This window comes from Perna viridis, chromosome 8 (genome assembly GCF_037379345.1).
Source record: "Perna viridis isolate PV_CMFRI_1.1 ecotype Kerala chromosome 8, ASM3737934v1, whole genome shotgun sequence".
NCBI classification, from domain to species: domain Eukaryota; kingdom Metazoa; phylum Mollusca; class Bivalvia; order Mytilida; family Mytilidae; genus Perna; species Perna viridis.
Window position 1 is genome coordinate 1,142,381 of NC_142452.1, and position 24,643 is coordinate 1,167,023.

The window sequence follows — 24,643 nt, forward strand, 5'->3', positions numbered from 1 at the left end:
TATATGTCAGTTTAAGCGATTTTTTGGGTAGGGTAGAGGCATATTTTTTTCATTTTACCGCATAACCCGAAGTGTTATCGCAACTTTCTTGCCCCATTGTAAAGCTGAGACATTGGGCTACATGATGATACGATGATACATACATATGTCAGTTTTCGCCGTTCTGTAGAAAAAAGAAGTTCGTAGAATCAAAAAACTTATAAAAATAGATTTTTGCCTAATCGAGGTATAAAAAGTAGCAAAAATACAAAAATGCTTAAGTTCATTTTTTGGCGACAAAAATATTCCTAAATGAAAGGTATAAGGGTACCTTAAAATCATATTTTGGTTGATAAGTTTGGGGGGATGGGTGCACGGGGGTTATCTCAGCCCACGTACTAAATGAACAGGTTTATAAAGGTACTAGAACACACCCGTGAAATCGCGGGCATTTAGAGTGTGGTTGAAAGTATGTAAACTGTCGTAGAATGAATTTTTGTAAAAGATTTTATGAATGGAGAATTCAGGAAAGGTATCAAACGTATCGTTCAACATGAGGTATGTCAATATAATGTTTTGAATTTTCAACCTTTTATGACCTCTTCATATAAAAAGTGAAGGGCTATGGAAGGTAATTGTGTTCTTATTTGAGGTCAATGTGAGAATGGAAATTGCGGAAATTGTTGGTCGATGAAGACGACAGTCCTATAGCCGGAAATTGTGACAGTATTTAAATGAATCAACATTTACAACGAAAGCCATAAAATCTTAGGTAAAGCTTCAAGTAACACGATGCAGAAGTTCGCGCATGTCGCTTATACCCTGCAAGTCACTTTTGACTTCATCTATATTTTTCTCCACGTGTTTTACTTTTTCGTCTGTTTTAATAGTGTTTTGTTTTTCTTTTTCGATTTCTGATTTGTGCTTTAGGTTATGGGTAGTTAGTGTTTTCACCGTGCTGTCAATATCACAAACTTGCAGTTTAAGCTCTTCAAAATTTCTCGATAACTTATTTTATTGTACTATTCATTTGTTTCAGTTCACACCTTCCTCTTTCTATTGATGTTAATCTCGTATTCATATTCTCCATTAACGAGTAAAAAAAAAAAACGAAATCGCAATTGAATTTTATTAGAGTTACAGGAAAAAAAATCAGATTACCTTCAGCGGATTATAAAGTTTTTCAAAATACCTATACAAATCTCATGACTTCAGATGTTTGAATAATATTTGCATAAATATTTGGTTTTGATGTCGTAACTCCAGCTAATCACGTAGATAACGTCATGTCAGTCACTACTTACCAATAAGAACACCATAAGAGATCATTTTACCTTCAAATGATCGTCGGAAGCGAAAAACCAGTGATGATTTACTAGTATTTATTTACTTAAAAAGTTATTTTATCTATATCTCAAGAAAAATTTATCGCAGCAAGGCATAATGAATATTCCACAGATCTGACACATATTTCATTTCAAGCAGCTAAAGCTATACTTTGGTGACAATTTCTCCTTTAAAGGTCGCCTCCAAAAAGCATGCACAGTGTATCCAACTTCATCGGGAGTTTACTTCAACACATCTGAATGTCACATCTCCTTTCAATATCTTGATAAATTTTAAGGTGACTAATGATTTATCTATACATCTCTTGATCAACCGGGGCATTAAAATTTAAATCATCGGTGCCAATATCGGAATCCTCATCTTCATCATCATCATCATCGTCATCACTGCCTTTAAATTTTCTGTGAGACTTCTGAACAAGTCTATGTTTATGACGAATTGCTACCATGACAACAAATATCCAGAAGTCCACGGTCAGGCTGTATGATACGTATATTAAATGCTGGACCCATGGAGCTGAAAATATCAAGTTTGTTTAGTATTTTATTTAAATATGTTTTTGAGTACCAAATCTCAATGGCAGACCAATGTAAAGACTACATATTCAAGCTATAAAAATTTAGCTGCTTTTTCGCTTTAGTGGACTTTTGCGATTTTCTGTGTAACGAATAAGAGTATATTGTAGGTAATATTTGTATGACATCACGTAGTTTGCAACACACACAAACACACACACACACACACAAAATAATAATAAAGATATGTTTTCGTTTACGTAATCATGATATCTTTATGAAAGCTAGTGGGACAATCTTGTAAGACTCCGAAAAAGTGATGATGCTTAAATTTTATATCTTATATAACGGAAAAGGATAAAATATGCATTATGTTAAACTTGAGAAAAATAACTGTCTGAAAATTCACGAAATTTAACACATGAAAGAAGAACATTACTAAACAAACCATAGCTGCTAACTTCAGTCGGTCTTCGAAACTAAAAGTGCGACAATCCTGAACGCCTCAGTAAAATAGCTCATATTTCAAAGGGTAACTTTGCTGAATAATCATATTATTTTACAAACGTGATGACTTTTCATTCGTAATTGTCAACTTTCCTTTCATCTGTGGCAACATCCCTGCACATGGAGTGTTCATATCACAACTCAGTTTTATGGTTGTCATCATGAACTCATGGATCGTTACGGTGTATCCATCTGCGCCATGAAAACTGATTTATTCAACGGGTCATAGTTTTCCTTTCCTCTTTAGTCTACCGGTGCACCTGGTCCATGCTCCCAGTTTTTAGTGGAGTTCTAGTTGGTTGCTCATTTGCTTTTGTTACTTTGTATATATGATGTTAGTTACTTCATGTTCTTTGTTGTGTCTGTTTTCCATGTCTGGTCTTTGTCCCTGGATTACATTCTTTTGATTTCCGCTATAACCTTGGTTCCCTTGATTATTCTTTTTCCAAAAACATTTATTTTGTAATAAAATTATCAGCATTTCTTTATTTAGAATCTTCGATGTTTGCATCTATAATCAGCTTGTCGTTTTCATTTTTCAAACGGAACACATTTCCTTTTCCATATGGGACGAACTATTTTTCCGTGACATCACAAGAACATCATAGAATATTATCAAAATGACTACCAGAACCTCGTTTTTTGATAAGGCAGTGATAAGTTTCACAACCATTTGGTATTTAAAATAGTAGCTTAGTAAAATATGAATAATGAAAAATATGACCCGGGACAAGCTGAAAAAGTTATATCCGTTAAAGAATAATTAAAACATGACATTTTTGCCTAATATTTTCTGTTTTTCAAAAATGTCCAAATATTTCAAAATGAATACAGAGGAAAGTGTTTTTTTCCACGAAAATGGCAATTATTGGGCATGATACGAGTCGTATAAACGCGTAATGTCAAACTATTTGTTAGGGGGGGAGGGGTAAATCTTATACTTCACCCTCCGCATGGGTTATTTTTTTTTGATTTCTTGATTTGCTTTGAATAATATTTTTCCTCGTTAGATTTTTGTGCATTTGAACAGTCAAGTTTAACATATAGGTTTGTTAGGTCTCCAGACAAATCTGTTTTGTTTATAGCATTTGTGATTGAAACATGGCATTCGATATCATTTATATTGTAACGAAATATATTAACATGAAACACTTACGCATTCCTGGAGGTGGAAGTACTGAAAGAGATCAAAGTAATACACAATTACCCGAAATGCAGTATTTAAATGATTGTTATTTTTATATCGTTATCACAAGTGTACCAAATAGAAACTGTATTCCGATTTAAAAAAAAAATAAAAAAGGATAAGAAAGCATAAAAGTCCAGTGAAAAAAAAGCTACCTCTGAAAGGTACATGTATCAAATAACAGATGTTATATAATGCTGGACTGTTTGAATTATTTTTGGAATAGTCATTGTCACAATATAACCATGCAAAAAAAAAGATTAAGGATAAAAAAAAATGACTTTTAAAAGTAAAATACCCTTTAAATTGTAAACCATCTGTCGTCGACCTCCATACCAGCAGGTATAATATCCTTCATCTGTCGGCACGGCACGAAATATGGTAAAGACGTTGTAAGCATCGATGGTACATCTGTCCGACGTCTCCTCTCGAAGTTTTACGGTCGTCATGTAATTGGAACCATTCATCCAATACACAAGGGAATCAATATTTGACCTAAAAAAGAAAACTTTGAAATATCTACTCTTATTTTGAATATAATTGATACATCAACTAAAGATTCAAGTAACATGCTAATGTGTATCATGGTTACAAATGATACAAGAAGACAGTTTCAAGAAAAACATAAAAAGTAAAAAAAAAAAAATAGATCACCTTCTTATCCATGCATTTATACTACAATTGACATTTATTATTCGTACCGTTATTGTAGACAATCTACAAATAAATGGTTTCTGGATAGTTAGTTGGATCGTGAATAGTTGGATCATGGGATAGTTAGTTGGATCGTAGATAGTTAGTTGGATCGTAGATAGTTAGATCGTGTGTAATTAGTTGGATCGTGGTTAGTTTGTTGGATCATGGGGTCATGATAATGTTAGTTCCTTGGCGCCAAATTTTCTTGCTGTCTCCAACACGAGGCATTTTTATTTATTTCATTTCGCATATTTGTTTCATTACGACTTTACCAGCCGATGTCCCTTAAATATATGAAGTTTGCTTCATCAATCAATGTCCCCAGTTAATGCTTTTTCATTTACTTTTAGTTTTATATCTGTGTGCGAATACAAAAGTGGTCGATATGTTTGGCATTCATCAATGCGAGAGATTCGATTAGGAGAAAACATACGAGTTAAAATGAAGTCTCTATATATGGAACAATGTTTGCATACTGGTCAATAGGACAGATTGGATTGTAGTGAAGAAATTGAAAGGTTTTATATCAAATACTAAGTCCCGAATTCATGAGAAATATTCGTTATAAAACTTTAAATAAACATTCGAACAACAAATGAAAAATATGAAAAAAATTGTAAAAAAAATCGAGCATTAAAATGTTGATCAGAAATTCGAACAAATTGGCCCTGATGTTATTTCCACAATATCTAAACACGCACAATAGCTAGAACAAATCCATTGTCGGTCTTACCTTGGACAAATTAAATCTATTCTGTGTCCTTCAACGACACTTGGACTACTCTCCGGAACTAAAACAATTCAGAATAAATAATGATATTTTTGGCCAGTGAAATGTAGTATGTTTTTGTTTTTTTAAATAAGAATACAATATTTTTCGTACATACTGTTGTATCATTCAGCACTCCCATGAATGTTTTATGGGATTTTATTTACAACGGTTCAGTTTTCAAAAAGAAATTAACTCACGGATTATCCAAATTTGATCTTTCCATAAAATAAAACGTTGAAGTGTTTTTTTTTATTATTATTTTCCATAAGGAAGATCAATAAAATAAGACGCTGACCTTTTCCTCTAAAGTCTTGGAATTTCACCAGTTTCGGTTTTATTGTCTCAAACTTACCACTAACACCAAAGTCTACAATATATAAAAGGAATAGATTATATGAGAATGTTGAGAAGGTCTATTGTCCAACAAAAAATTGCTACTTTGTAAAATATGTAAGATTTTGATGATTAACTTTCTTTCTGTAGAACTATTTCATTTTCTACATGGTATTTTTAACTCAGGCCAATCATTATCATTATTTGACAATGAAAAATACTGTAGTTCTTCCCTTAGATTTTACATAAATTCATAACAGAACCTGATCTGTAAATTGCTTTTTTAGAAAAAAAACATTGCTTAAAAAATTACCACTGCATAATTACTAAAACGTACGTGTAATTCTGAAATAGAAACAAAAAACTTGAATGCAATAAATGACAATTCCTGATGTTTCATGGTTGTCCATTGAATCATTTAATTCCCGGTGTATCATGGTTTCCCATTGAATAATTTAATTCACGGTGTATCACGGTTACCCATTTAATCATTTAATTCCCGGTGTGTCATGGTTGCCCATTGAATTTTTTATTCTCGGTGTCTCATGGTTACCCAATTAATCATTTAATTCCCAGTGTATTATTGATTGATTGATTGATTTCTTTATTTCATCTTTCAGTGATTAATTAATACAATATTTCAAATATCAAATACAATAAACACACTTATTCAAAACACAAATATTGAATGTTTGTGTTAATAGTATTTAATATTATCATTGAATGATTTCTTTAAAGGTGTATATCATGGTTGCCCATTGAATCATGTTATTCCCGGTACATCATGGTTGTCCAATAACTCGTTTAATTCCCTATGTATCATGGTTGCCAATCGAATCATTTAATTCACGGTGTATCATTGCTTCAACTGAATAATGTGATTCTCGGTGTATCATGGTTCCCCACTGAATCATTCTGTTCCCGGTATATCATAGTTGCCCATTAAATAATTTTTTCGGTGTATCAATATTGCTCATTGAATCATTTATTCGGATGTATCATGGTTCCCATTGAATTATTTTTTTCTCGGTGTATAAAGATTGCATACCGAATGAATGATTTTCCAAGTAATAAATTTGCCACCACGTATTGCGAACATTTTAAAAGTAGCTACTTACGTATCTTGTAGTTTGATAAAATTAATTTCTGATTGAAAACTCCGAAATAAATCTAACTTACTTTTACCACACTCAACAAAGCACGATTTTATTTCCATTTCGTCCGGACGATTTCTAAAATTAAATCCTGTCCAATTTGCAAACAGTGAGGATGTACATGGTAGTCCTGGTTTATACTCTTTAAGTATGTAAAATATGTGTTCTGCTCCTTTTGTATATTTTCTCTTGTCGTGAAGTTTAGCCATACAAGTACCTGAAAGATACAACTTACAAGTTATCTATCATAACACATATTAAGAGACTCTCCATGTAGAAAACCAGGCAGATTCTGTAATGTGGTTGGCGTAGAGAAAATTCTATCCCAACAATCGTTGTTCTAATATATTATTTTACTCATTATTACGTCAGAGATAAGAGGGATTTTTTTCTATATCAACGTCCATATTTTAAAGAAAATATTAGTTTGTGATCTGTAAAGGAAGATTTAAAAAAAAAACGTAATTTAACACGTGCAACCTTATGCCTAGATCTTCCATTGACACCATCTTTACATGAATGATTATAGTTAAAAAGAAATTAATGAAACCTTGTTTAGAAGGGCCAGGATACGGGTAAAAACATCCAACAAACAGACACAACAATACAAACAACGCAATACACACAGAAACTAAAAATAATAAACAATATATATTAATAAAATCATGCATGGACCCACCATGAAGACATATGAAATTAGATATTATATCATAACATTAATTTGGATTATATTACTTTTGTCGGGGCCTTTCAGAGCTTACTTGGAGGTATGTTTACACTATTGAAGACCTGTTGGTAATTTATGTAAGTACTTAGTATTTTCATAAGGGTTATAAAATGGTGCATTTGTCGCGTTTCACCATATCTATACCCTTTTCCATAGCATGGAAGAGTAATCAAGGAAACCAAGGTTATAGCGGTAATCAAAAGAATGTAATACACGGACAAAGACCAGACATGGAAAACATGCATACACAAAAAGAACATAAAGTAATTAAATCATACATGCAAAGTAACAAAAGCAAATGAGCAACTCGGACTCCACTGAAAACTGGGAGCATGGACCAGGTGCACCGGTAGGGTAAGCGTCCTCTGCTTTTCTAGAAACACCCGCCGAGTTGCTCATAAAAAGTCCAGTCCGGGGTAGACTTGACATGGAAAATACACTTCATCTCTAACAATGTCACTAACTATATAAGGCATTCATAAGAGACATGACTATTATCAAAGTAGCAAAGAAGTAAACAAAAGAATACGTCAACTTATATAAAAATGGACTGCATAAATATAGTTTTTTATATAACATTTCTTTACAAATGTGTTAACAGTTCCCTTTGAATGTCATGGAATACTGTATGTGAAAAGATGCAACTACATGTATTATGATATCTTGAAATTCCCGTACTTATTTTTATTTGCCGTTAGTTACTTGAAAAACTCGATGATCACCCCAACTTCTATTGATAAGATTCATGTCTAGTGGGACTATTGATAACATTTCAGCTTTATAAAAAAGGCTTTTTAAATGTTATTTTGCATAAGCATATTTTATATGAACTTTGGATTTTCGTTTCCGTTTCTTGTCTAACCACCAAACCTTTTTCAAACCTTTTAACTTCTATACTCACAGCTGCCAAAGACGGTCTCCAGTCATATCACAACATTTGTTACTCCCGTAGTGGTATTAATTCAATGTGGATCCTGAAAAATTCGAAAATCTTTTGGAGACCCACAATTTAAGATTATTATCAGAATATAATAGCATTAAAATCTATGATTTTCAACACTGTATACTTCTATTCCCCATACTCAGTTATAATCCCGACTAAAACATACATTGTTGTTTCACCTACAAAGATGGTACACATAGCTACAAATATATAGTTCTTGGTAAAGATTCTTCATACTTTGTGAAAAATAATTCCAAATCATCTCCGAAATACACAAAAGAAGCTGTTTTCAAAATGCTGAAATTTTTTTATTGACAACTCATTTGTCCAGTGTTGGTACGCGTTTTTCAACAAACGGTCGGCATTCCAATGGGAAAAATGTCCTCCGTTACTTGCTGATCTATTCATTCACTCTTATGAGGCTGACTATATAGCTGATCTGCCCAAAAAAAGAACATCGTTTAACAAGATCATTTCATCCTTAAATATGCAATATAGATGACGTGTTATCGTTAAACAACTTCAGTCACGGGGATTTGATACATCGAATCTATCCCAAAGAACCTGAGTTAATGGATACTGCAAACATTGTGAAGTCAGCCTCATCTCTTCCCCTACACATAATCGGTGGTAAAGGGAAACATTTTACCAAAATTTACGACAAACGAGATGACTTTTCATTTTTCCTTTCTTCTGTGGCTACATCCATTCAGGATGTTTCCCTGATTTTTCCACAAGATTATATGGTTTTAGTTGAAGGAAATACAAACACTTGTAATTGCACCCGTTTTGAATATAATTTATAGTCTTGATGGTAGAAAGTACGCTTTACCTAATACAACAAGATCATTTTATGAGATATTGTTAAAGACATTACCAAGGAAACTTACATGTAATTCTTTACATTACTGGTGTGAAATATGTTTAAAATTTGATGGTCAAAAAGTTCTGAACTTTTTCATTTTTTCTTCTCTAAGGAGAGAAAGATGAGATGTCATATTACTGCTGATTCTATGTGTCCAGTTTGCGAAGATGTTCATGAGGACTTGGAGCATTTAACTATTCTGTGTAGATGTTTGACTCAGTTCAATGACTTTTTTTTAAAGATTTTTTACATAACATTCTGTGTACATGTAATAGTTCTGCAAGCATTGTCAATACACTAGACTTCAATTATATATGTCACTTTGGTCTAGTCAAGAAGGATAAGCATATAAACTTATAATTTGCAAATATAGTTTTATGTGCTAGTTCTAAGATTTTGTCTTGTAAAGAGGAGAAATGTTTATACGAAGGATGCATGAGAAATTGATAGACACAGCGCCATATTATAAAAATGTTCTCAAAAAGCATGTAAATGACGCATACTTGTATTATAAACAGAAAAGGTGTCTGTATTAATTTGGAAAAAAATATGATTTAAACAAACATTCTATATAAAGGATCAGTAATAATGAAATACATAGTGACTTTAAATTGAGATCTGATTGTAATTCATTGTTACAATTCAAATTAACACTGATATTATGAATTATTGGTAGACTAGCACTAATAATTACTTTATGAATGTATTAATGTGCATAAAATTTTATCAAAATAAAAAAAATCACATTTGCACAACACGCGGAAGGTCCTGAGGTTATTCCTCAGCCGAAACAGATATATCGGAAAAGAGTTGCAGTGGAAAATGTTAAAATTAAGGAGAAAAAAAATAGACCAGCCACTTCTTTTGAAAAGTAATAAATTCTGGTATATCGCATGTACGTCGACACGGTTTGTCCAGAGAATTAGTTTTCTTCGTGTAATTGAACTATTTTCAAGTCTTGGGTAAAATATGTTATAGCTATAGCTATTCGATTCGATTTGATTTTTCGGAGTGTACAAACATATCTTTTGAACTTTTCGGAGTACAAAAATATCTAGAGGTTCTGGCGAGGTTCGAACTCGCGACCTTCTGCGTGTAAAGCAGACGTGATAACCACTACACCACAGAACCGGTCCAACAAATTGGAGAAAAATATATCATTTAAAGATGGACCTGTCCTTGGTGCACTTTCAAATGCTACTTCGAAGTTTTCTGTGCAAAAATTATGATCCGACCAAGTTTTCGTTTGCACTTTGATGATCAGGCAAATTTTCCGATTGGTTTGAACCATTTGCCGCAGAATACATTCATTTCACACAAAAAAAAAAAACAAAACCCACAGCTGTACAGTAGGCCAAATGGTTCATTGATAGTTTACAAGTCGGGGCCACGGCTTGTCATGATGTTAACATCCAGTCAACAAAAGGTTTAGATGAAGGGTCTTCTAGAAAAGAACAATTAGGTGTAGAGAACAAAGGACAGAAAAGACAGAGAGATGAAGTAACAAAAACGTGTGACTCTGATGAAGAAATTACCTTTGTAAAAAATGATGATAAATGTATTGATATAGAAAGTGATGATATGGACACAGACATCCCTTCCAGTGAAAATGACACTGGTTTGGATGTCTCTCAAATGTCAATGGATGGTTTATCTGGTTCCTCTGGAACTGGTCCATCTCAAGGAAAGAAGAGAAGGAACAGGATGAAGTTTTATCCAAATGTCAGTAATGCTATGAGAGATAATTCAAACAAAAAAGATATCGAAAATGGAGATCTATAATTCTGTATTTCTGGTTTGTATTTTTGCAATGGTGCTATTAGTAAGCAACAATTGTAACGGATTGAGAGATATCAATAAATTTAAGAAATATGTATCAATCATTGATAACAGTAAGATTGATTTCTTGTTACTGCAAGAAACGTTCTGGGATGATGATTTCATTTTGAATTTTGATAGAATTTATGATGGTTGTGTTTTATATTCTAATAGTAGTACTAAAAGGCAAGGAGTTGCTATTCTTGTGAACAAAAGGTTTAAAAATAATGTTAAAGTTATTTTTAAAGATGATGTGGGCAGATTTTTACATGTCCAATTTGAACATGAAGGTTGTATTTATAACATATTTAATATTTATGCATATAATTCTATTAAGGAAAGGTGTGAGTTTTTTACATTCCTCAATCAATATATTAGTTCTTATGAGAATATAATTGTATCAGGTGATTGGAATACAACATTGTCCAGCCTAGATAGATGTGGTAAATCTGTACACAGGAATGATATGAGTTATAACTTATTATGTAATTTGATTACAGATAACAATGTATATGATGTATGGAGATGTAGAAATCCTTGTGTTAGAACGTTTTCATGGAAACGAGTAAGTGATTTTTATTTACAACAATCAAGATTGGATTATTTTCTCATTTCTAGAAATTTGTCAAGTTTTGTACAACATATAAATTACAAAGACACTACTTTAAGTGATCATTCTTTTGTTGAAATGAGAATAGTTTTTGATGATGTAGAAAGAGGCCCGGGTGTGTGGATTTTTAATAATACATTGTTAGATAATAATGAGTTTGTATCAACTGTTTTGAATATTATCAATGATAGTAAGGAATGTACTCTTTTTGATGATGATGTTTTAATTTGGTGGGATAATTTAAAGTTTAGAATTAAGAAATTCTCTCAAGTTTTCAGTAAGAAAATTGCAAAAGAGAAAAATGCAGAGTATTATTGCATACAAAATAAGATACAGCGAATATGTATGAGAATTGCTGAAGGTGAACAAATTAATGTAGAAAGGTATGAGAATTTAAAGCTTGAATTAAACAATTTAGAGGAAGAGAAATGTAAAGGTGCTATATTGAGGTCGAAGGCTTTTTGGGCTACAGAAAATGATAAATGTACAAAATATTTTTTGAACTTAGAGAAATATAAGCAAGAGGGTAATAGTATTAAAGAACTTTTTGATCATGATGGTAAAAATATTGTTTCTGATACTGATGGCTTATTAGACATACAGTATAAGTTTTATGATGAGTTGTATTCATGTGTAGAAACAGACAAAAATGCTATGGAGGTTTTGTTGCAAAATATAGATGTAAAAGTTGATAGTTTTGATCGAGGAGTATGTGATAATGATATTACTGAAGAAGAGATTTTTGTTGCATTACATAAAATGTCTAAAAATAAGAGTCCAGGATCTGATGGACTAACTGTTGAGTTTTATTGTAAATTTTATCATGTTTTAAAAGATATTTTACTGAAGGTATTTAAGGCCGTTGAAAAATGTAACACTTTATCAAGGTCTATGAAAAATAGTGTACTGTCTCTTATTTATAAGAAAAAAGGTGATAAAAGGGATTTAAAGAATTATAGACCTATTTCATTGTTGCAAGTTGATTACAAGATTTTAGCACGTGTCGTGTCAAATAGATTCAAATCAGTACTTTGCAAGATAATATCAAATAGTCAGTCATGTTGTATACCTGGTAGAGATATTGCAGATACAATAGCTAGTGTACGTGATGTAATAAATATGGTAGAAGATGATGGTGTAGAAGGGTATATTTTAAAATTTGATCAAGAGAAAGCTTTTGACAGTGTCTCATGATTATCTCATTAGAGTATTAGAATGTTTTGGTTTTGGATGTAAATTTATTAATTGGATTAGGATTTTTTACACTGATATTCAGAGTACTGTCAAGTGTAACGGTTTTTTAACAAAATATTTTAAGATACGAAATGGTATTAGGCAAGGTTGCCCTATCAGTGCTTTGTTGTATGTTTTATCAGCAGAACCACTGTCAATGGCAATTAAGAAACATTGTACTATTAATGGAATACGTATACCTTACAGTAAAGAAACTGCAGTTTTGTTTCAACATGCAGATGATACTACCTTATGTTTGAGCGATAAAAAATCTATTGAATGTACTTTTGATGTATTTAATTTATATAGTAGAGCATCAGGTTCTAAGATTAATAGAAGTAAGTCTGAAATTTTATGTATTGGAAAAGGAAGTTTGACTGATGTTGATAAGACTGTACTTGGATTAAGAATTTGTGAAAAATGTATTCAAGTTCTTGGCGTTTATGTTGGTGTAGACATTGATGTATGTAATGACATGAATTGGAAGGATAAGATCAGAAAAACAAGAAGTATTGTTAATATGTGGAAACAAAGACAATTGACTCTATCTGGTAGAAATATTGTAATTTCTTCTTTATTGGTATCAAGAATTTGGTATTTATTAGCTGTTTCGCCAATACCTGAAAATGTACTGACAGATTTAAAGCAAATATGTATTGAGTTTTTGTGGGATTCTAAATCTCATTTAATACAATATGCAACTATTACTGGTATGAAACAGGATGGTGGCTTGAATTTTCAAGATATTTATTTAAAATTGTGTTCATTTAGATTGAAATTTTTAGGAAGATTTTTAAACCCTGAGTGCAATTGTATTTGGAAAAGTACTTTCAGCTATTTTTTGAGAAGAGTACATTGTATGAATCTTTCTAGGCCTGTTTTATTTTTGCGTTTAAACAAAAATGATTTATTATGTTTACCGCATGTGTACAGAGAAATGTTGGAAGCATGGCAGTGCATTAGAAAAGATGTAACTTTTAATATAGGAAACTGTGATGTTTATAATCAACCACTGTTTTATAATAGCTTGATGTTCGTATCTGGTAAAGAATGGGAATGTTTTATAAAAGCTGGTATTGTACTAGTTAAAGATATATCATATGAAGCTGTACCTGGATTTTTGCCAGTTCAGGCAATTTTTGATATGATGAGAGAAAAAGAAATAGATGTTAATTTTAACATTGTCAGGAAATTGTATATGTTATTATTGAATCATATTTCTGCTGAGTGGAAAGAAGTCGTTTTGACAAATTGTCATTTGAAAAATGAAGAACTCTCCCAATTTTATGTTCAATTCGGCAGTAAAGTGTGTGACATGACGCTATGTACAACAAAAAGGTTTTATTCATTACTATTACAAAAGTGTTTTATTAAACCTAAATGTTATGAATTTTGGTATGAACAATATGGTATTCATGACAGTGATTTCCGTTTTGTGTGGAAACAAGTACATAATTTTTGGAAACCATCTGAATGTATTGATCTAGACTACAAATTGTGTCACAACAGGATTTTTACTAATGTTAAACTTTGTAAGATTGGAGTAATAGACAGTAGCACCTGTCAAAATTGTGACTGTGAGAAGGAAACTTTATTTCATATTTTTTTGACATGTGAGTTACTTGTTAAATTTCATGATTTTATGTTTGATATTTTAGAGACACTATTTGTAAAATCAGAGGAAAATTTGATACATAACTATACTTACATGAGGATATTTATGCTGGGTTTATCATCTAATGTGAAAGGTGTTAATATTCATTATGTTAATTTTTTGTTGTCTATTGGAAGACTCTGTATAATGAAGCAAAGACAAATGTTCAAAAATGGCACAAGAGGTATTAACCTAATAACATATTTCAAATACACACTGAAACATTATATTAGTTATTTTTATTTCTATTGTAAATTTACAAACAGACTAACAGTCTTTGAAAAGAAGTTTTTGAAAGATAATCCAACTGTGATGTTAGAGGAAGATGTGCTGTTATTCAAACTGTGATAAATTGTATATTCTTAAGTTCTGTAACATGATGATTTTATAGATATTCTGATTTGTATTGTTATTTCGTATAGTTTTATTCAATAAAGATAAAAAAAAACAAAACATCCGCTTAACACGCGGAAGGTCCTGAGTTCAATCCTCAGCGGAAACATATATTTTTGCCATCTTTATTGCCGTCATAAAATGTATGCTTTTAGACTCAAGTTTTTAGGTCGGCTATTAGATGTGGATTATAATGTTGTTTGGAAAGCTACATGTCCTTATTTCTTTTCTAAAGTACAAGAAATCAATCGTGGTGTTGAAATACTGTTTTATCATTTTACTCATAGACAATTAGAATGTTTGCCTGATTTTTCCACAAGATTATATGCTTTTAGTTGAAGAAAATACAAACACAAACACTTGTAATTGCACCCGTTTTGAATATAATTTATAGTCTTGATGGTAGAAAGTACGCTTTACCTAATACAACAAGATCATTTTATGAGATATTGTTAAAGACATTACCAAGGAAACTTACATGTAATTCTTTACATTACTGGTGTGAAATATGTTTAAAATTTGATGGTCAAAAAGTTCTGAACTTTTTCATTTTTTTCTTCTCTAAGGAGAGAAAGATGAGATGTCATATTACTGCTGATTCTATGTGTCCAGTTTGCGAAGATGTACATGAGGACTTGGAGCATTTAACTATTCTGTGAAGATGTTTGACTCAGTTCAATGACTTTTTTTTTAAAGATTTTTTACATAACATTCTGTGTACATGTAATAGTTCTGCAAGCATTGTCAATACACTAGACTTCAATTATATATGTCACTTTGGTCTAGTCAAGAAGGATAAACATATAAACTTATAATTTGCAAATATAGTTTTATGTGCTAGTTCTAAGATTTTGTGTTGTAAAGAGGAGAAATGTTTCTACGAAGGATGCATGAGAAATTGATAGACACAGCGCCATATTATAAAAATGTTCTCAAAAAGCATGTAAATGACGCATACTTGTATTATAAACAGAAAAGGTGTCTGTATTAATTTGGAAAAAAAATATGATTTAAACAAACATTCTATATAAAGGATCAGTAATAATGAAATACATAGTGACTTTAAATTGAGATCTGATTGTAATTCATTGTTACAATTCAAATTAACACTGATATTATGAATTATTGGTAGACTAGCACTAATAATTATTTTATGAATGTATTAATGTGCATAAAATTTTATCAAAATAAAAAAAATCACATTTGAACAACACGCGGAAGGTCCTGAGGTTATTCCTCAGCCGAAACAGATATATCGGAAAAGAGTTGCAGTGGAAAATGTTAAAATTAAGGAGAAAAAAAATAGACCAGCCACTTCTTTTGAAAAGTAATAAATTCTGGTATATCGCATGTACGTCGACACGGTTTGTCCAGAGAATTAGTTTTCTTCGTGTAATTGAACTATTTTCAAGTCTTGGGTAAAATATGTTATAGCTATAGCTATTCGATTCGATTTGATTTTTCGGAGTGTACAAACATGTCTTTTGAACTTTTCGGAGTACAAAAATATCTAGAGGTTCTGGCGAGGTTCGAACTCGCGACCTTCTGCGTGTAAAGCAGACGTGATTTTTTTTTTATCTTGATAAAATTTTATTCACAGTAAAACATCATATAAAAGAATTATTGGGCTAGTCTCCCAATAATTCACATATCACAGATCACAAATTGTCCTTAAATTACATTGACAGTATATATATGAATAAGTATATTTAAAAGGCTATCACAACATTATCATCAGAGATGCGCAGAACAGGATTGTCATTCAAGTAATATTTTTGAAACAAAGAAAAGTTCTTTTTCTGTATATAATACATGTAAGCATAATTAACATGCTTTTGAAGAACAGATTTATAATAAGAAATAATGTGCAAAACTTTCTCATCTTTCATGACTAAATTTCTTCTCTTTACAACACAAAACCTTCTAACAGATAAAGCAGTATTAACAAAATAAAAGTTTACTTTTTTATCTTTCTTGAGTAGACCGAAATAACATAGAAAATTAAAGTCTAACATATTGATAAAGCTAGCTGAACTATTACACAATATATTATGTAAAAAGTCTTTAAAAAAGTCATTGAATCGAGTCAAACATCTACACGAAATTATAAGATGTTCTAAGTCCTCATGCATATCATCACAAACTGGACACAATGAATCATCAGTAATGCGACATCTCAATAACCTCTCCTTAGTAAATAAAACTCTATGAAATATTTTAAATGATAACTCAATCCAATCACTTGGTAAAAATGGAAAGTTCAAAACTGTTTGGACTTTTTGAGTATTAAAATCAGAACACATCTCACACCAATATTTGACAGCATTTGGTTCTTTTGATAATGATTTCAACAACATAGAATAAAAAAACTTTGTTGTACTAGGAAAAGAGTACTTTCTATTATTAACATTACATTCTATATTCAAACTGAGATTTCTACGAACATTTTCATTATTTTCTACTAAAATTTTACATTCATCAGGAATACATTGTTTTATACATTGTACTACCTTAATAATCTTAGCAGCAGATACCTGTGGAAACTTTTCAGAAACAATATCTTGAACAAACTCATCTCTCATGAATCCCTTTTTACATTCAAATGCTAAATCTTTCACTTTAATAATGCCTGCATCTATAAAAGTCTTAATATACAGTATATTACCATTATTAGTAATCAAAGGATTATTGAACAGAGGCAGGTCAAATACATTATTCAAATTGATATCAATTTCAATATAATCACGTATCTTTCCCCAAGCAAACAGCATACATTTATAAAAATCAGGTAAACTCCCCAACTGTCTCTGCTTAAATTGACAGAACAAAATCTCAATACCAAGTTTCATATCTTGTACTTTGGAAAAGAAATAAGTACAAAGATGCTTCCAAACAGCACAATACTCTACATCTAACAAACGACTTAAAAATTTAAGTCTAAAAGCATACATCTTATGTAAAATTTCTGGAAAGTTCAAACCTCCATCTAGTATTCTATTAATAACAACATCATAAGCAACCAAAGATGGTTTATCATTCCACAAAAACCCGATGCACAATTTCTTTATATCTAAATAGTATTTTTCTGGTATATTAACTACCATCAGAGTATACCAAAGTTTGCTCATTAAAAGAGTATTTATCACAGTTACTCTACCATGTATTGACAATTGTCTCATTTTCCAAAGATTCAGTATTTTTGAAATAGACTGCACTTTGCATTCCCAATTCAGACTATCACATAACTTTTTATCCTTGCCAATCCATATGCCTAAAAGCTGTAAAACCCCATCACACTCTTTAATTTTCCAAGCATCTAAATCATTTTTTGATATTTTTCCAGTACCCAATGCCAAAATTTCAGATTTATCTTTATTTAATTTTGCCCCAGATGCTTGTTCATACAATTGTAAAACATTAAATGATTCAGTTACTGAATTTTTGTCAGACAATATCAATGTAGTGTCATCAGCATGTGAAAATATTTTTTCTTCAATATTCACAACAGGAATGTTAATACCTTGAATCCTATCATTCCTTTTGATCATTATACTTAAAGGTTCAGCAACTAAAACATACAATAAAGCAGATATTGGGCAACCTTGTTTAACAGAGTTTGCCAATGGAAAATATTTGGATAGGAAACCATTGCACTTGACAGTACTAAAAATATCTGTATAAAAATTTTTTATCCAAGATATAAATCTCTCCCCAAAACCAAATTTTTGTAAAACCGAAAAAAGATATTCATGCCCAACCCTGTCAAAAGCCTTTTCCTGATCTAACTTTAACAAATAACATTCTAGATTATCCATTTCAACCAAGTCAATTATGTCTCTTACAGTAACAGTAGTATCAGAGATGTCTTTACCTATTATACAACAACTCTGAGTTGGTGAAATAATCTTTGGAAGTACAAATTTAAACCTATTTGCCATGACTCTTGCTAATATTTTATAATCTACATTCAATAAACTGATAGGTCTAAAATTTTTCAAGTCAGTTTTGTCACTTCTATTTTTATAAATTAGGTTAATCATTCCATACCTCATATTTTATCACATTTGAACAACACGCGGAAGGTCCTGAGGTTATTCCTCAGCCGAAACAGATATATCGGAAAAGAGTTGCAGTGGAAAATGTTAAAATTCTATGATTCTATGTGTCCAGTTTGCGAAGATGTACATGAGGACTTGGAGCATTTAACTATTCTGTGAAGATGTTTGACTCAGTTCAATGACTTTTTTTTTAAAGATTTTTTACATAACATTCTGTGTACATGTAATAGTTCTGCAAGCATTGTCAATACACTAGACTTCAATTATATATGTCACTTTGGTCTAGTCAAGAAGGATAAACATATAAACTTATAATTTGCAAATATAGTTTTATGTGCTAGTTCTAAGATTTTGTGTTGTAAAGAGGAGAAATGTTTCTACGAAGGATGCATGAGAAATTGATAGACACAGCGCCATATTATAAAAATGTTCTCAAAAAGCATGTAAATGACGCATACTTGTATTATAAACAGAAAAGGTGTCTGTATTAATTTGGAAAAAAAATATGATTTAAACAAACATTCTATATAAAGGATCAGTAATAATGAAATACATAGTGACTTTAAATTGAGATCTGATTGTAATTCATTGTTACAATTCAAATTAACACTGATATTATGAATTATTGGTAGACTAGCACTAATAATTATTTTATGAATGTATTAATGTGCATAAAATTTTATCAAAATAAAAAAAATCACATTTGAACAACACGCGGAAGGTCCTGAGGTTATTCCTCAGCCGAAACAGATATATCGGAAAAGAGTTGCAGTGGAAAATGTTAAAATTAAGGAGAAAAAAAATAGACCAGCCACTTCTTTTGAAAAGTAATAAATTCTGGTATATCGCATGTACGTCGACACGGTTTGTCCAGAGAATTAGTTTTCTTCGTGTAATTGAACTATTTTCAAGTCTTGGGTAAAATATGTTATAGCTATAGCTATTCGATTCGATTTGATTTTTCGGAGTGTACAAACATGTCTTTTGAACTTTTCGGAGTACAAAAATATCTAGAGGTTCTGGCGAGGTTCGAACTCGCGACCTTCTGCGTGTAAAGCAGACGTGATAACCACTACACCACAGAACCGGTCCAACAAATTGGAGAAAAATATATCATTTAAAGATGGACCTGTCCTTGGTGCACTTTCAAATGCTACTTCGAAGTTTTCTGTGCAAAAATTATGATCCGACCAAGTTTTCGTTTGCACTTTGATGATCAGGCAAATTTTCCGATTGGTTTGAACCATTTGCCGCAGAATACATTCATTTCACACACAAAAAAAAAAAAAAAAACCCACAGCTGTACAGTAGGCCAAATGGTTCATTGATAGTTTACAAGTATGAAGGGTCATTTCTGCGGATGGGAGCAACTTTGCTCACGGTCATTTCAGAAAATTTTTTCCAGCCTTTTCTTTTGCATTATAATTTTGTGCAATATGAGTGTTGACGCATTTGCATCAAAGTTAAATAAGTTTTTTCATACCTGAATACGTAAGGTTTCCGTGGTGTAGTGGTTATCACATCCGCTTAACACGCGGAAGGTCCTGAGTTCAATCCTCAGCGGAAACATATGTTTTTGCCATCTTTATTGCCGTCATAAAATGTATGCTTTTAGACTCAAGTTTTTAGGTCGGCTATTAGATGTGGATTATAATGTTGTTTGGAAAGCTACATGTCCTTATTTCTTTTTCTAAAGTACAAGAAATCAATCGTGGTGTTGAAATACTGTTTTATCATTTTACTCATAGACAATTAGAATGTTTGCCTGATTTTTCCACAAGATTATATGCTTTTAGTTGAAGAAAATACAAACACAAACACTTGTAATTGCACCCGTTTTGAATATAATTTATAGTCTTGATGGTAGAAAGTACGCTTTACCTAATACAACAAGATCATTTTATGAGATATTGTTAAAGACATTACCAAGGAAACTTACATGTAATTCTTTACATTACTGGTGTGAAATATGTTTAAAATTTGATGGTCAAAAAGTTCTGAACTTTTTCATTTTTTTCTTCTCTAAGGAGAGAAAGATGAGATGTCATATTACTGCTGATTCTATGTGTCCAGTTTGCGAAGATGTACATGAGGACTTGGAGCATTTAACTATTCTGTGAAGATGTTTGACTCAGTTCAATGACTTTTTTTTTAAAGATTTTTTACATAACATTCTGTGTACATGTAATAGTTCTGCAAGCATTGTCAATACACTAGACTTCAATTATATATGTCACTTTGGTCTAGTCAAGAAGGATAAACATATAAACTTATAATTTGCAAATATAGTTTTATGTGCTAGTTCTAAGATTTTGTGTTGTAAAGAGGAGAAATGTTTCTACGAAGGATGCATGAGAAATTGATAGACACAGCGCCATATTATAAAAATGTTCTCAAAAAGCATGTAAATGACGCATACTTGTATTATAAACAGAAAAGGTGTCTGTATTAATTTGGAAAAAAAATATGATTTAAACAAACATTCTATATAAAGGATCAGTAATAATGAAATACATAGTGACTTTAAATTGAGATCTGATTGTAATTCATTGTTACAATTCAAATTAACACTGATATTATGAATTATTGGTAGACTAGCACTAATAATTATTTTATGAATGTATTAATGTGCATAAAATTTTATCAAAATAAAAAAATCACATTTGCACAACACGCGGAAGGTCCTGAGGTTATTCCTCAGCCGAAACAGATATATCGGAAAAGAGTTGCAGTGGAAAATGTTAAAATTAAGGAGAAAAAAAATAGACCAGCCACTTCTTTTGAAAAGTAATAAATTCTGGTATATCGCATGTACGTCGACACGGTTTGTCCAGAGAATTAGTTTTCTTCGTGTAATTGAACTATTTTCAAGTCTTGGGTAAAATATGTTATAGCTATAGCTATTCGATTCGATTTGATTTTTCGGAGTGTACAAACATATCTTTTGAACTTTTCGGAGTACAAAAATATCTAGAGGTTCTTGCGAGGTTCGAAATCGCGACCTTCTGTGTGTAAAGCAGACGTGATAACCACTACACCACAGAACCGGTCCAACAAATTGGAGAAAAATATATCATTTAAAGATGGACCTGTCCTTGGTGCACTTTCAAATGCTACTTCGAAGTTTTCTGTGCAAAAATTATGATCCGACCAAGTTTTCGTTTGCACTTTGATGATCAGGCAAATTTTCCGATTGGTTTGAACCATTTGCCGCAGAATACATTCATTTCACACACACAAAAAAAAAAAAACCCACAGCTGTACAGTAGGCCAAATGGTTCATTGATAGTTTACAAGTATGAAGGGTCATTTCTGCGGATGGGAGCAACTTTGCTCACGGTCATTTCAGAAAATTTTTTCCAGCCTTTTCTTTTGCATTATAATTTTGTGCAATATGAGTGTTGACGCATTTGCATCAAAGTTAAATAAGTTTTTTCATACCTGAATACGTAAGGTTTCCGTGGTGTAGTGGTTATCACATCCGCTTAACACGCGGAAGGTCCTGAGTTCAATCCTCAGCGGAAACATATATTTTTGCCATCTTTATTGCCGTCATAAAATGTATGCTTTTAGACTCAAGTTTTTAGGTCGGCTATTAGATGTGGATTATAATGTTTTTTGGAAAGCTACATGTCCTTATTTCTTTTTCTAAAGTACAAGAAATCAATCGTGGTATTGAAATACTGTTTTATCATTTTACTCATAGACAATTAGAATGTTTGCCTGATTTTTCCACAAGATTATATGCTTTTAGTTGAAGAAAATACAAACACAAACACTTGTAATTGCACCCGTTTTGAATATAATTTATAGTCTTGATGGTAGAAAGTACGCTTTACCTAATACAACAAGATCATTTTATGAGATATTGTTAAAGACATTACCAAGGAAACTTACATGTAATTCTTTACATTACTGGTGTGAAATATGTTTAAAATTTGATGGTCAAAAAGTTCTGAACTTTTTCATTTTTTTCTTCTCTAAGGAGAGAAAGATGAGATGTCATATTACTGCTGATTCTATGTGTCCAGTTTGCGAAGATGTACATGAGGACTTGGAGCATTTAACTATTCTGTGAAGATGATTGACTCAGTTCAATGACTTTTTTTTTAAAGATTTTTTACATAACATTCTGTGTACATGTAATAGTTCTGCAAGCATTGTCAATACACTAGACTTCAATTATATATGTCACTTTGGTCTAGTCAAGAAGGATAAACATATAAACTTATAATTTGCAAATATAGTTTTATGTGCTAGTTCTAAGATTTTGTGTTGTAAAGAGGAGAAATGTTTCTACGAAGGATGCATGAGAAATTGATAGACACAGCGCCATATTATAAAAATGTTCTCAAAAAGCATGTAAATGACGCATACTTGTATTATAAACAGAAAAGGTGTCTGTATTAATTTGGAAAAAAAATATGATTTAAACAAACATTCTATATAAAGGATCAGTAATAATGAAATACATAGTGACTTTAAATTGAGATCTGATTGTAATTCATTGTTACAATTCAAATTAACACTGATATTATGAATTATTGGTAGACTAGCACTAATAATTATTTTATGAATGTATTAATGTGCATAAAATTTTATCAAAATAAAAAAAATCACATTTGCACAACACGCGGAAGGTCCTGAGGTTATTCCTCAGCCGAAACAGATATATCGGAAAAGAGTTGCAGTGGAAAATGTTAAAATTAAGGAGAAAAAAAATAGACCAGCCACTTCTTTTGAAAAGTAATAAATTCTGGTATATCGCATGTACGTCGACACGGTTTGTCCAGAGAATTAGTTTTCTTCGTGTAATTGAACTATTTTCAAGTCTTGGGTAAAATATGTTATAGCTATAGCTATTCGATTCGATTTGATTTTTCGGAGTGTACAAACATATCTTTTGAACTTTTCGGAGTACAAAAATATCTAGAGGTTCTGGCGAGGTTCGAACTCGCGACCTTCTGCGTGTAAAGCAGACGTGATAACCACTACACCACAGAACCGGTCCAACAAATTGGAGAAAAATATATCATTTAAAGATGGACCTGTCCTTGGTGCACTTTCAAATGCTACTTCGAAGTTTTCTGTGCAAAAATTATGATCCGACCAAGTTTTCGTTTGCACTTTGATGATCAGGCAAATTTTCCGATTGGTTTGAACCATTTGCCGCAGAATACATTCATTTCACACACACAAAAAAAAAAACCCACAGCTGTACAGTAGGCCAAATGGTTCATTGATAGTTTACAAGTATGAAGGGTCATTTCTGCGGATGGGAGCAACTTTGCTCACGGTCATTTCAGAAAATTTTTTCCAGCCTTTTCTTTTGCATTATAATTTTGTGCAATATGAGTGTTGACGCATTTGCATCAAAGTTAAATAAGTTTTTTCATACCTGAATACGTAAGGTTTCCGTGGTGTAGTGGTTATCACATCCGCTTAACACGCGGAAGGTCCTGAGTTCAATCCTCAGCGGAAACATATATTTTTGCCATCTTTATTGCCGTCATAAAATGTATGCTTTTAGACTCAAGTTTTTAGGTCGGCTATTAGATGTGGATTATAATGTTTTTTGGAAAGCTACATGTCCTTATTTCTTTTTCTAAAGTACAAGAAATCAATCGTGGTGTTGAAATACTGTTTTATCATTTTACTCATAGACAATTAGAATGTTTGCCTGATTTTTCCACAAGATTATATGCTTTTAGTTGAAGAAAATACAAACACAAACACTTGTAATTGCACCCGTTTTGAATATAATTTATAGTCTTGATGGTAGAAAGTACGCTTTACCTAATACAACAAGATCATTTTATGAGATATTGTTAAAGACATTACCAAGGAAACTTA

At 31.6% G+C, this 24,643-nt stretch overlaps 1 protein-coding gene and 6 non-coding genes across 7 annotated transcripts in view; 3 read left to right on the top strand and 4 right to left on the bottom strand.

Moving 5' to 3' along the window:
- Positions 1-1,094: 1,094 nt before the first annotated feature.
- Positions 1,095-24,643, bottom strand: part of LOC148608750 (uncharacterized) — a 226,934-nt gene continuing 203,385 nt past the window's right edge. Inside the window, exons 10-15 of the mRNA XM_088596312.1 lie at positions 6,515-6,706; positions 5,298-5,369; positions 4,964-5,021; positions 3,833-4,029; positions 3,505-3,525; positions 1,095-1,842 (exon numbers count right to left, since the gene is read on the bottom strand). Of these exons, the coding sequence (XP_088452438.1) occupies positions 1,616-1,842; positions 3,505-3,525; positions 3,833-4,029; positions 4,964-5,021; positions 5,298-5,369; positions 6,515-6,706 (767 nt within the window). The 3' untranslated portion in view covers positions 1,095-1,615. The remainder of the gene's footprint in view (positions 1,843-3,504; positions 3,526-3,832; positions 4,030-4,963; positions 5,022-5,297; positions 5,370-6,514; positions 6,707-24,643) is intronic.
- On the bottom strand, positions 10,083-10,155 carry Trnav-uac (transfer RNA valine (anticodon UAC)). The gene has a single exon. It is a non-coding gene; the product is annotated as a tRNA-Val (tRNA).
- Positions 19,805-19,877, bottom strand: Trnav-uac (transfer RNA valine (anticodon UAC)). Its single transcript has one exon. It is a non-coding gene; the product is annotated as a tRNA-Val (tRNA).
- On the top strand, positions 20,287-20,359 carry Trnav-aac (transfer RNA valine (anticodon AAC)). The gene has a single exon. It is a non-coding gene; the product is annotated as a tRNA-Val (tRNA).
- On the top strand, positions 22,245-22,317 carry Trnav-aac (transfer RNA valine (anticodon AAC)). The gene has a single exon. It is a non-coding gene; the product is annotated as a tRNA-Val (tRNA).
- On the bottom strand, positions 23,724-23,796 carry Trnav-uac (transfer RNA valine (anticodon UAC)). The gene has a single exon. It is a non-coding gene; the product is annotated as a tRNA-Val (tRNA).
- Trnav-aac (transfer RNA valine (anticodon AAC)) lies at positions 24,202-24,274 on the top strand. The gene has a single exon. It is a non-coding gene; the product is annotated as a tRNA-Val (tRNA).